This window comes from Psittacula echo (genome assembly GCF_963264785.1).
Source record: "Psittacula echo genome assembly, chromosome: 6".
Classification (NCBI taxonomy): domain Eukaryota; kingdom Metazoa; phylum Chordata; class Aves; order Psittaciformes; family Psittacidae; genus Psittacula; species Psittacula echo.
The window spans coordinates 18,168,856-18,182,384 of NC_137743.1; the positions used below are offsets into that span (position 1 = coordinate 18,168,856).

Sequence of the window (13,529 nt, forward strand, 5' to 3'; positions counted from 1 at the left end):
TATTCTTGGCATCTTTTTTGATTGTTTGTTTGTTTTATTTCTAGTCTAACTTTTTAAATTTGGCTTTCAGAATCACTCTGAAAAAACTTGGAATTTTGAAGGTACTTTGTACCTGTAATCAAGTCTCTGCTGTTTCTTTCATTGCATGATTTGAACAATTGAAATCTTGCAGCATATCATTACAAAGCATGCTTTCCAAACTTTTATAATCCTTCTAGTCCTCCCCTCCCAAGTTTCTGATTTATCAGAATCCTCCTCTAACTCTGGACACCAAAACAGACCCAGAATTTCGTTAGTAATTATAAAGATGATGTAAGCTCTCTATTTCTAATTAGTACTTTTCTATTCATATATTTCAAAGACATCACTAGCCTTTGAAGGAAAGACTAATGTACTGGGAATACATGCTAAGATGATTACTCACTGTGACATCCAAGTAGTTTTCAGTTGAAACTTCTTCCATATTCTATAAGTGTATTTGGTTGTTATTGTATGCTTAACACAGGGCGGTTCATACACTATATATATATATATATACGTTGTTTGACTTTGTGCAATTTATTCCTGTGACACAGAAAGCCTATAGTCTAGCCAAATGCCTGTGTAGTCCCTTGATTTCAAAGTGAAATGTCTTATGCAATTTTACTCCAGTTCACTGTCAGTATATAACTATGAATAGACCACTGGATATCTCAAACAATGCTTTATCTTAAAAAATAAGGAAACATTCTTAAATACAATAAATTGAAAACACAAAAAAGTTTGTTACCTGCCAAAAATTGGGTTGAGAGTGTTAGGCACATAATTATCTCTGTCTTCAATGACTTTTTTGCTTAGGGATATTTTTATATAAGGATCACACTATTTAAAATAAGAAAAAAATATTAAGAAATGATTATCAAGACCAACTTCATTTAAAATATACCACATCAGAGTTAGCTCACAGACATTCCAAAAGCAAAAAGTCTCACCAGCCCATTATTATCCTGGGGTTGAAGCTGCAAAGCTCGCACAATATAAATTCGCACGATACACTCCTGAGGCCCACTGTCTGGTAGCTCACGGAACTGGCGAGGAGGAGCTGGAATAGTGGGATCATCAGGTAATGCATAGATTTTAAAGGATCCCTAAAAAGTAATATATGGGCTCAGTCAATATAATGTAGAAAAGTCATTCTGCTAGGTTTGGGTTTTTTTTATTTATCCTATATATAAACACTCTGTCCTATAAAGAATAGCAAAATTATAGCTTGATCCAAATGTTATAGCTTGAAGTCTTTTGTTTCACTTTAGTGAGTTTTGCATAAGACTCACTACACAGCTAAGGCTATACCCTTGGTCACTTTAAATCAATACAGCTGCTTTGATTTTAACACAACTACTCAATTTGCTCCAGCTGAGAATATGTAACAAATACTTCATATCTGTTTCCCTCTCCAAAAACATCATTTAATGTTTGGTTGTATTTTCTGGGTTTGGAGGTTTGGGTTTTGTTTTTGTTTTCTTTTACATACAGCATTAACATTATTACAATCTTTAGAAGGCACAGACACAGTGACAGAAATAATAAAAAATATCTTTTCCAGATTCATTCTAGAAATGCACTTCACTTAGAACATCTGCAGGGTGGGGAGGTTTTGTTTCACAGGTACCAGAGAAGATCACTTTAGCAGGGATTATAAATTATTTTAACTTAACGGATATCATATTTAGTGTGAGTAATGTGTAGCTGCACCTTCCTTGTAAAAGAAGGGCTTGTACCTAGGCAGCTATGAGCATCTGTTGCCCCTATTAACAAATGCATCCATATTTAAGCTGCAATGCTTGCATGCAGACTTACTTAAATGATAGTCACATACATACAAAAGACTGCATCTAGCATTTGGTTGTTGCCCATTATTTCAAATTTACCTTGAATTCCCCAACCACTGATGGATCATCACTGTCCTCAGATTTGCCTCTGTATAGTTTAAATGTATCACAGAAGTCTGTTAAGCTATGAAATTCAGGTACTTTTTCCAATTCACAGTCATACACCTTAAAGAAAAGAAAAAGGAAAATTAAGAAAGGGCAGCCTAGAAATTATCATACATATTGGCTCTACCACTGGGGCATTGCAAAGTATACTGTGTATTTATTGGACTATCTTAAGAAACCAAAGCATTTGGAATTTCAGCTAAACAAAAGAAAGTTCCAGATCCTCTGGGTTCCCACTTACTCAGTGTGTAGATTTATTTAGGATCTGCCTGGCATGCAAAGCAGTCAAGAGTAAAATTCCATTTGACTAAAGGTTAGATTAAATTTAATACATCTTTCAATAAATGTAGTTGAGTAGAAAAGAAGCAAAGGTATCTTCTTAAGACCTTCATTTCTCCACATGAGTTAGTAATGGACCTTTACTAATTTTTAAGAGCACTTAAATGCTCTCAAAAATTTTATTTTTTTAAGTTTAATTTAAATATTTTTAGACTTAAATTTTAAAATTTAATTATATTTTTTATAACTTTAATTTTTAGAGCATTTAAGAAAACAAAAGGCACCTTTAGATTGGATATAAGGAAGAAATTCTTTACTGTTAGGGTGGTGAGGCACTGGAATGGGTTGCCCAGGGAAGTTGTGAGTGCTCCATCCCTGGCGGTGTTCAAGGCTAGGTTGGAGGAAGCCTTGGGTGACATGGTTTAGTGTGAGGTGTCCCTGCCCATGGCAGGGGGGCTGGAACTAGATGATCTTAAGGTCTTTTCCAACCCTAACTATTCTATGATTCTATGATTCTATAGAAAAACCCTGTTTATAGGTTTTGGGCCTATAAACATTGAGAATGTTAATTTATTTTATTCTGAATAATACCTTTAAGGTGTCATATCCTTTTGCAATATATTGTCCACATTTTTCATGTTCTCCTACTGAAGCATAAAATTTGCTCCACCAATCAACTATTTCTTCCTCCTTAAAGAAAAGCAAATAAAAGCCTTTTATTGGGAGATAAAGCCTCTTTTGTATCATGTTGTACAGCAGAAACAATGAACAACTAAGCATGCTAAAATATAGTAGTATACATTACCTTTTCTGTAAGCTGCTCATGAGGATCAATTCATAAAAAAAGAGCAAAATAAAAACAATGGTAAGAATATGTTCTGTAGAATTGCATACAGTTAAATATGCTTTAAAAGGTTAGATTTTTGCATATAGGATGTATGTAAAGTAAGTTAGTAACATCAATAATTTATAAATACTTTTGAAGCCTATTTGGACACCATGTGTTTAAGTTTTTATACTTTGCTGCTGTGAGTATGTCCTAGATATTAAACTGGAGCATATATGTATAAAACTTTTAAAAACCAAGTTCTCGGGACTCTAAGACATTATTACCCTGTGCTTTGTTCTTTACGTAACAAAGCAAAACTGAGAGAAACTTGATTTTCTTTTTGTATCATTGCAGTGTTACACTCTGGATTCTATTGATTGAGTTCCACAGTAGCATCATTCCCTGCTTTAGCCATGGTTGCAGAGAGCACTGGATCTGATTTATTTGAGATGAAAAATGTTTTTAAGAGCACTTAAAAAACTAAGTCTATTCCAGGCATTCTTTTCCAAACAAATTTCACATACATAAAATTAATGAGATATTTTTGCCCTTTTTGAATATTTACTTCTTTATAAAACAATTTGAATGTTCAACAGCCTTTTCCCTTTTCCTTCTACTATTGTTTATCAATTGTTTACAAGCTGTGGATTTTCAGGAGTCTGAAAAATCCTGAAGAATTATAAAGCACAGTAGCAACCAGTATATGTGTCTATAATTTATCTACGTAAATGTAATAACAATCTGCACAATCCAAAATGCTTCACCTATTAAATCACAGATACCATAATTATGACCCGATAGTCTCTTAAGAGCAAGCATCATGCATCCTTGTTTGGAAGCCAGGATTAGCAAGTGTCATTTGTGCTAGTGTTGCTAGTGTTTATATATCATACCTTGTGCTTTAATTTAAAGGCATAATCCACCAATTTTTGTGCAAAGCAGAAGAAATATGCAAAACATTTTATGAATACAAGCCAAATGCATCAATTGTTCAGGACATCATGATGGTATATCATACTCATTTACTCCCATTTCTATTCTGTAAGTAATTGTCTTGCTGAAAGGTTATCCAGCAAGTCCGGACAAATTATAAGACTGTATTTTTTTAGTCTTGTCTAACTTCAAATCAGAAATACACCATAATTCCATTCACATTTGCATGGGATTGTCAGATTTTCTAAAGGCAACTGGCATGATTTATTCTGAGAAACCATGTCATTAGTGATTTGCAAAACTTAGAGGTAGAATTTATGAGGTAATGTTGAATATTTTGCCATATTTAAATCTGACTTTGTTTAAACACTGGTTTGTAATGCTGACGGCATGAAGGGTAGCTTGTGTAATTAATGCAATAATAATTTAAATTCCCAATTTAAAGCCTTTTTACAAAATATATTATGTAGAACTCCGAATCTTTCATCAAAGCATAGTGTTGGAAGAATTTAAATTAGGCTTTGTGGGTTTAGTTTTTGTTTTCAGTTATGTTTTGTTTTTTGCTTGATATACCTTCAAATGTCTCTTCAAATTAAGCACTTGGTATCTTTGGAAAAAGGTTAACAAAAAAATTGAAACCTTAAACCCGTCTTTAAAAATTCCCAAAGCAAATAATGACTCTTCAATATTTTGATATTATTGTTACTAAAAGCTGTAAGCAGGATGCGCTCACAGAATGCCAAAAGACAGAATAAAATGCCACATGATTAGTTTGAGATTTTGGAGTGAAATATTCGCATGGTAAAGATGACGTAACAGTTACTGTCTCTCTTTTTTTTTTTCTTTAAATGTATCCAGTGACTTCTTTGTAAATTGTTACACATGAAATTTTTGAGACACTAACATCAAACTATCAACTTTCTGAATATCTTGAAATTATGGAAAAGAATTAAGAGATACAGTGGGTCCCTAGAAAAGTTAGAATTAGAATTTTATTTACTGTAGATTTATTCTCCAGGAAGTAGGCTTTGAAACAAAGTTTAATAGTGTGGCTAAAGAATTCATGTTGATTTTGGTGCTTTTAAAAAGCTGACGAAGAAAGACAATAAGGATTTAATAGTTCACACATACTGTACACACATAGAAAGACTTTTTGAAGAAGGATACCTTAATATTAGTAACTAATCATACTAGACTTAGGAGCATCATCTCCTCCAAAATCTCTCTATGGAAAAATTGCCAAGAGAAGTACAGCCTCATGACCACAACACATCAACATTCTTCCCCCATCCAACCCTATTCTGGTCATCTCCATGCATTAGCTTGGTACATACATACATGCACTGTTGTTGGAGAAGCCATTTTGCTGAGTGCTGTTGACATACTGCTTAAACACTGGAAATTGGAATGTAATTGATGAAATTTTGGCATTTTGTGTCCTCAGGGTGTTCTCTGAATATCACTTACATTTTCCACAGTTGTAATTATTTAAATTTGAATTATTTTGAATATTCTTTCCTCTCTTACATGGATGCTATCACTGTATCTAGTGTTATAAAATATTTGGCTCATATATTGGTCAAACTCTAAAAGAAACTGTGTTTCACTTTATGTGGCATTTAAAAATTTACACTTTATAGTTGAAATCAGCTACACAAATTCAATCATTTTTGCCAGTGAGTTTAAAGTGCTGTTTTCTGTATTTTCTAAATCTCTTATTTTTTTTAAAGAAATTAAATCAAAATTCTCTGTGGCAGTTATAAAGCATTTATATTACAACAGAATGCCTAATTCAGATAAAAGAGACTGTTTTAAATCAAATATTAGTAACAGTTTACACGTATGATGAAAGTAAATACAAGAATATGGTCTATGAGATATTTAATTTAAAGTCTGAAAATAATGGCATGAAGATAAAGAAGAAGAAATGAAGAAGGAACAGTGCAATCAATAATATATTCAAATAGCAGCGAGAGTTCAAAAGTTTAAATTCAGTAATATTTACTTTGGGACCTCTGTAACAAAATAAAAAATTCTGCATTTCTGAAAAGTCAAAGTCGTGGGTTAAGAGCCTGCAAAACTGCCATATTAAAGGGCATAACTTTTGTGCTTCCTTTAAAATAACAGGCCATCAGAAATTTATGAAAACACTTTCTACACAAAGGGAACATTTTGCAGTCTTTAATGAAAATTTTTCCTTGAAAATGTTCTATCTGGAAGTTGTCTTCATTCATGTTTCAACTCAAAAGTAAAATTCTGCGAGCTGAATTATTTTTTACCTGGAAAGTAAAATTGTACTGTGGTGGTCCTGAAAGAATCAGAGCAGTACAGAGATTCACAAAGCACAACAGAAAAGGAAAGAAAAGATGTGTTAGTGCAGAAAAAAAGATGTTTCAGTGGTATCAGTTTTGGATAACTTCATGTCAGTCATGAATGTGATAAAATGAACAGTTGAAAGTCTTTGTTACCATGGCTTTGATTCTGTACCCACCAAAGCATACACCTCCTTCTAGAGCCTTGATTTCAAGCTGCTCAGTCTGTGCAAGACCAGGCTGCTATTACCATTACCAGTGGATAATTGGGTAATGTTCTCTCATATGCTGCCAGCAGCTATTGGATATGTGAATTCATTTTGAAGCTACTGGGTGAACTTTACCATGCACAAAAAGCTATAGTTTTATGTTTACTATATGAAAACAGAGGTTAAAATTATTAACATATTTCTTTGCTTTCCTGTCACAAAGTAACTTTGTTCCATCTGGCTTTCCAGAAGGTTGCATATGTTTCTGACAGTGTTGCTGTCTAGATAGTTTCTCAGAAATCACAGATCTAAAGAAGAAATTCAAGTATCAGGTTTCAAAAGATTACCTGAGCTGTTAGGAGCGGCTGGGTGTCTTCCATTTCAATGACTGTATCCTGGCGAGGTGCAGCAGAGAGTAGACTAACTGTAAGCCAAAAATTTTATTAAGGCAATATGGTGTAGGAAAAATAACTTACTAAATATTTTTGTCAGATTTGAAATCCAAACAGTTACAGAAGATGCAAAATAATTCACTGGCTGTATGTTTGATCCTCTAAGGAAAGCAATTTGTTGCCATTTTCTGCTAAAAATATACAATATATTTTTGTGCAGGATATGCAAACATTTCTTAAACATATAGAATAAAAAAAAAATTACTAAAACTTAGAAAATATATAGAGAGAAATATCAGCATTGTGTTCAGAGCATTCTTGCTGCAATACTGGACCATTAATTCGGCACTCTGTGCCGGGGTAATCTGCAGGTGGTTGAATTCCAAGTTGATACTAAAGAGAAACTTCAGGGAACCAGCACACTAAGTCTGAGGCCTTGCCTTTACCTCCTGTCCTCTTATGCTTCACAGAATATTGCACTAATTAATACTCTGAGTTAGATTCTTATTTTTCGCTTTCAGATCACATTATCTCCAAGTAAGTACACAATACAAGTTGGCTATTCATTAGTACCATAACAGAGTAAACACTGAAGATAGGTTATTCTAGCACCCTGTAAGAAACCAGAACTTTCATTTTCCAGCTATCTACCTTTCAGTTGTGGTGCAATGTCTTCTTTAGTAGTGTAGGGGTCACAGCGAAAGCTTTCCAGTAAATTAATAGTACACTGTCCCACGATGGGCTTTCGTCCAAATGGTCTGTGGTCTATTACTTTAATAACGAGAGATGGACTGTACAGCTCCTCTTTTGGCAAGAGCTAAAGATGAAAGTTTAGAGTTTGTTTCCAATTCAAACAGAAGGAAAATTCAGAATAAAGATTTCCCCCCTAAATTAGAGCTGTTACTTCATTTATTTAATATTGAACTTCCATGTTCTATGGCTGTATGGTGAATGAAAATTTCTAACCTTAGATTATGATTCAATAAAAGTCAGTAAGAATAATTTTAATTGCCTCAAATCTTGAACTTTCCTGACTCTTGCACAGCTCCCATCCTAGCTGTAGGAAAGTAGCCACACATCTACTGCAAAGGTAAATTGATGCCTTTTCAAATAAATATATATATAGTGTACTGGAGTGTATAAAAAATTGTATAATATATCAATGACTGTACAAACATGTTTACATGATCTTTATTATAATTTTCAGGCTCAGTAACTTGCTCATGTTAAGTCAAAAAGGCTGTGCAGGTTTTTCTGCTTATTCTTGCATAACAAATCCTTGACCTTTAAAAGTATGTAATAATTGATTTTGCTATACATAGCTAGTATATAGTTTTTTGCAACATACAACTTTCATGAAGAGAACAGAAGATGGAAAATTTGGTGTCTTTTTGAGGTTTTTGATCACCACAGATTCCACCATTTCACCCCCACATTCCACGATGAGACTCGGAGACATAACAGGGGCCAGTTGATAGTTTTTCATGTTCCGAAGCCCCCAGGCCAGAATCTGTAAAATAAAATCCAATGTCAGCAGAAGTGAGTGAGATACCAATACGCTTAATATGATACTCAAAAAGTAGGAAAGAGGAAATGAAGTCTTTAACGTAATAAAATGTGACCGGCAAAATATTTCCAGCTCATTGTTCTAGGAAAGTTAATGGAAAAAATGAAACTCAAAGACACTTAAAGAAAAAAATCCCTCATATTTCTCATTATGAAATATTTATTTTCTTGAAACAAATACATAAATATACTATTTAGAGGATAAGATGACTGTACTTGCATTCAGGTAGTTTAAGAATAAACCAACCTCAACAGCAGTGAGTTGAACTACTGGTCTGATACCTTGAGGTACCATGTAAAGCTTTGGTGCTCTTTGGGATGGAAGAATTGGAAGGTTGGCGCCAGCCTGTTAAGACACAAACATGAGTATTAGTTTCTTTCATCTTCCTTAAATGAAATAACTTGTCTTAATATCAAGTATTAAGACAATTCTTCACATTATGACTCACAGTGAAAGGATGTATATCATATTATATATGTATACACACAAAAAAGTATATCTAAGAAGTATGTACCTTGTCTCTTAAAATAAGTTCTGCAGCAAAAAGAATGTCTCCACTAGCTTTGCCATTATTTGTTACAGGATACCAGAGCAGTTTTGGTATGATGTCCTCTTCTGGGATTAACTTGACCATAGGGGAACAAATGCTTCTTCCAAGGAATTCATCTTTACCCTGCATCCAAAAATAGCAATCATAGACATCAATGTTATTCTCAATCAATACAAATAAGTGAAAAGCAATCAGTGTAAAAAGCATTCACCTACCACTTGGTCACTGTCAAAAAGTTCAATAACAACATTAGGTGGGTTTTGGGCTACTGTCTGTGGGTCCCCATAGATCTCAATTTCATTAAATATGAGAGTTTGGTCCCATGTAGGATTTAGAGTTGCATGAATGATCTCAGTTGTTTTGCTTTGATGAAGGAAGGAAACGTGAGCATATGGGTCTGAAATATCATACAAAGATTAAAAGCACAGTGTTACAGACAAACAAAACCCCATAAAGGCACACAGCACAATTTTATCAAATATAATATGTTCTTTTTTCTTTTGTCATTACCAGTTCTATAAGCCATTCTATGTAAAACAAAAGTCCACACATGCAGCACATAATTTACGTTTAATAGAGCAAATTCCATTGGATTACTAAATAGTTTCATTTATACAAGTCTCAACTAATAGTAATAAATGAAAATGATAAAACATCTTGCAAATCAGAAAGCGAACCTGAAAACTAAAGTGAAACACTGGCTATACAAATCTCAAATATGGTCCATAGAAACATTTTTGTTGTTGTTGTCTCCATTGATAAACAACTGTGCAGCCTCATAAATAATATAAAGAAATAATTCTAGTTCTGACTAGTTGCCAGACAGCAAATGCTCCCAGGCTATATTGCTCAGATCAAGCTTCAGTTTCAAACATGGTTATTTATAGCAACCTCTTCTTGAGAAACAGCTGAATGATTAAAGTGGTCTAGGCCCAGTGTTTGGCAGGTCTTTAAATCATCAAGAGCTCTGTAGAAGGTATCTGATGATGGTCATTAACATTTCCTGTACAAATTGCAATTACTAAGAACTAGGGGCTATTTTAAAGGTTATCTTTAGGTCAGTTTCAACAGCTTCTGGCTAGGTACCTGATCAGAGTTTTACAAAATTTGGTTAACTCTTCAAACTAGCTTTAGAGGAAAATAAAATGTAGATCTGCTATTTTATGTGTGACTGCATCTTAATTCTACATATGCAAATTAGTGGCATTTACTATTGTTTCTTTGTATTGCTTTGAAGTGCTGCGCATTGAAGTAAGACCAAATACACACACTAGCTGTACAAAAAATACCTCATCGCAGAAAACAGCACTAAAATATCTATAGGTCTCTATCTTCTGTAACAAATTAACACATGCATTACACTGTAATATATTATAATATATAACATATATTAATGAAAACAGGGATAAAAAGAAGGTTGCAAATGGAGGTTGATGGGGAAGGAAAATTCTGAGCTGCCCATTTCATTTAGATCTTTGGCTGAACTTATTTAAAATGTAAAATCATATGCTTACAGGATCTGATTTCAATTTGCTCTCTGATTTCCCCTTGGAATTTTAATTCTAATTAGCAAAAGTTAAATACTTGGTAACCTGAGTATTGAATTAGCCTGACTGCAAAAAAGCCAAATGGATACAACACTGTTGGAATACCTAAGACGTGGAAATTAAAGGGCAACAGGTACACTTGTATAAACAAACAAAAGCCATACTTATTAGTAAGGCACAGTGTAGTTTTCTACAAGGTCATCCCAGTGCTAATGAATATAAAATACTGAACACAGAGAAGCAGTTGGTGACATAGCAGCCGTCCAGCTTTCTTCATCCTTGTTTTTATGCAAGCTTCCTTTAGGATGGTTTAGGAACTGTACATAGGCTTTGGTTAGAAGGAGAAACTAAGGCGTAGGGAAGGGATTGGTCATGGAATTCAGACCTGTGTTCCCATTCCCATAATGGGAATTCCTTGGCAGCAGCAGGTGCTGCATATTCAGAGCTCTTTTTATTACGGTTTAGGGTACTAACCAAATCTGTATCATACATAATGCAGCTGAGACTTCCTTTATGGTATAGTTTCAGCAGCACAGACCTTATGGATTTAAGATATTTTATAGCTAAATCAAGGTACTAGTTCATTGCAGAATTGGGTTTTCTGCACCATTAGCAGGATTTTTCCATACCTGAAAAACTGTCTTTGTCCAAAGCCATGAGGTTTCTTGCCTGGTAGATGTAACAGCGAAGATGGTAACTATATACTCCTGTATCAAATAAATAAAGCGTACAACTGCATTATACATGCTTCTTTTCTGTAATGAAGATATCTTGAGCTTATAAAAATGCCTTACTCAATTTAAATCAAGCACAAAGCCTGTAGCAACATTTCTCCCTTTTTTTTTCTACTGACAAGTGTACTAATACCAATGAGCTAGCACCTGAGAACATTTGTTCCAGCACAACTTAAAGCAGAAATGAAAAAAAAACCAAATCAAACACTAATGCTATTTTGCACCATATGATCATGAAAAATTCTTCTATTCAAAGATTTGTGTTTGAAACGTTGTGATAATCCAGCCTCTCCAAAGAGAATCAAGAACTAGGCATCTCTGTGCTTGATTTAAGTATTCACTACAGCACTTGCAGAGACCTGGGAGTTTCATATTTTTAGCTATTAGATCTAGAAAATAATTCCAATTGTAACTTTGTCTCTTTGGCTAAAAAGTAAAAAAAAAAAAAAAAAAAAAAAATGATAGAAAAAAAGGCAAGGTAGAACAGCTTAAAGAAGAAGATGCAAGAGCGGCCCAAACCCAAGACAGCATGTGGTTAAGTTACTACAGGTTTTCTTTAAATGATGTCAGCCCTTCCTTGGGAAAATCTGAGCTGCTCATAGCCTCAATGAGTTGAAAACTCTGAACTCTGGCAGAAAAAGGTGCCATTTTCCTCCTATTGTGTTCATTATTAAAAAGAAACCATAATAATCTTCCTCAGCTTCTGAAAAACAAGATTTAAGATCTAGGCACCCATTCCCAGCAGGGAGATCAAGTCCTGCGGAGTCCAAACAAAGACAAGCCTTAGCAGTGGATTGGATTGGCTTCTATTCTTGTTAACTAACAAACACTGGTGGCTCCCATCTCAGTGTCCCAGCTTTTGTGAATCCCATTACAGTGATTCCAAGGCATTTAAAGCCAATCCAGGTTGGCAAAATTACAGTTTTGTTCACTTTGCCAACTCAACTACATGGTCTTACTGCTTCCTCTGATTGGGCATTTATCTGACCCTGAATTGAGCTGGTTAAGTGAGCTAAACCAGCAAAAAATTAACCATTCATACATCTTCTCTGCTGGCTTAACTCCCTGTATTGTTATGGAGGGACCCTAAAGCTAAAAATGCATCATTTGAGAAAGCCTAAAATTCAGGTACTGCAATAGTTAGCTTTAGAATTCCTGTCCAGTACAGGTTTTAAAAATGTCTGCATGACAGTGGGCTGAAATACTGAAATTACTAACTGAAATTTTTCCTTCAGCAGCCTAAATAGGGCCCAATCAAGGACTAGACAGTAACGGTAACAGAAGGTAAACCTAGACGTGAAACACAAATAATAACAATTCTGTTCGAGACCAGGAAGAAATGGACATGACTTTTAATAGAAATTGTTAAAGAACCTACTGTCAAAGTAGCAGGAAACAAGTGGGGTGTTGGCACCAAACACTTTTGTTGCTGACTCCTTGTTTTTTTCTAAACTCTTCCCTTCTCCGTCATCAACACTATTGTCTGCTCCCTGAAATTATATACAGAAAAAAAGTTACTCAGTATTTACAAATATAAATTGATTAAAGTGGACTGTGTGTGGGAATATATTGGTTTCAGTCTCTCCTCTAGGTCAAGGTGAAATTCACTTTCCTTAGTAAATGTACTTTAAAAGATGTTTAGTCATGTCCAAAGGGAATTTCTTGATGTCTTGGAAGCTGTGCAGAAATCAGATCCAGCCATCTAAGCTTACTTTCCAAAATGTCTTTATCCTAGCAATAGCCCAAGAAATACAGTCAGAAGAGAAACTGAAATAGGAATTTTTAAACTCTGTGGAACCAAATTAAGTGCTGAAAGAAAATGCTATCGATGAATCATGGATTGCCATTTGGTGCAAAAAAGAAACAAACCAAGAAAAAAAGTGCAAACTTTTGTTAATGTTACACAATCAGAATCATTATTTTAGAAAAACAATGTAGCCTTCTCATTATTTTTATATTTTGGTAAATAGAACTTATCTATGAAGCTGTTTTAACCTGAAAACTTGAGGAATAATTACATTCTGATCATCTACTTATGATGTATAGTGTTCTGGCTTCTCCAGCACTTTGCTATCCTTTCCTGTGTTTGGTTGTTTATATATACAAATATTAATCAGGAGCAGCCTGTTGTTTTTCGCGTTAATGTTAACACATCTAAATTCTGTGTGTGAAAAGCTCGAGCTACCTTTTCACTTTACTTC

General features: G+C 34.2%; 1 protein-coding gene across 1 annotated transcript in view; it reads right to left on the reverse strand.

Annotated features, from left to right (window-relative positions):
• MYOF (myoferlin) overlaps positions 1-13,529 on the reverse strand; it is a gene marked incomplete at both ends in the record, with an annotated part of 72,748 nt that overhangs the window by 7,509 nt on the left and 51,710 nt on the right. Inside the window, 13 exons of the mRNA XM_080621481.1 lie at positions 770-861; positions 972-1,127; positions 1,911-2,036; positions 2,847-2,945; positions 3,061-3,072; positions 6,886-6,962; positions 7,582-7,747; positions 8,279-8,440; positions 8,744-8,842; positions 9,012-9,170; positions 9,263-9,444; positions 11,224-11,301; positions 12,707-12,818. Coding sequence (XP_080477607.1) covers positions 770-861; positions 972-1,127; positions 1,911-2,036; positions 2,847-2,945; positions 3,061-3,072; positions 6,886-6,962; positions 7,582-7,747; positions 8,279-8,440; positions 8,744-8,842; positions 9,012-9,170; positions 9,263-9,444; positions 11,224-11,301; positions 12,707-12,818 — 1,520 coding nt within the window. The remainder of the gene's footprint in view (positions 1-769; positions 862-971; positions 1,128-1,910; positions 2,037-2,846; positions 2,946-3,060; positions 3,073-6,885; positions 6,963-7,581; positions 7,748-8,278; positions 8,441-8,743; positions 8,843-9,011; positions 9,171-9,262; positions 9,445-11,223; positions 11,302-12,706; positions 12,819-13,529) is intronic.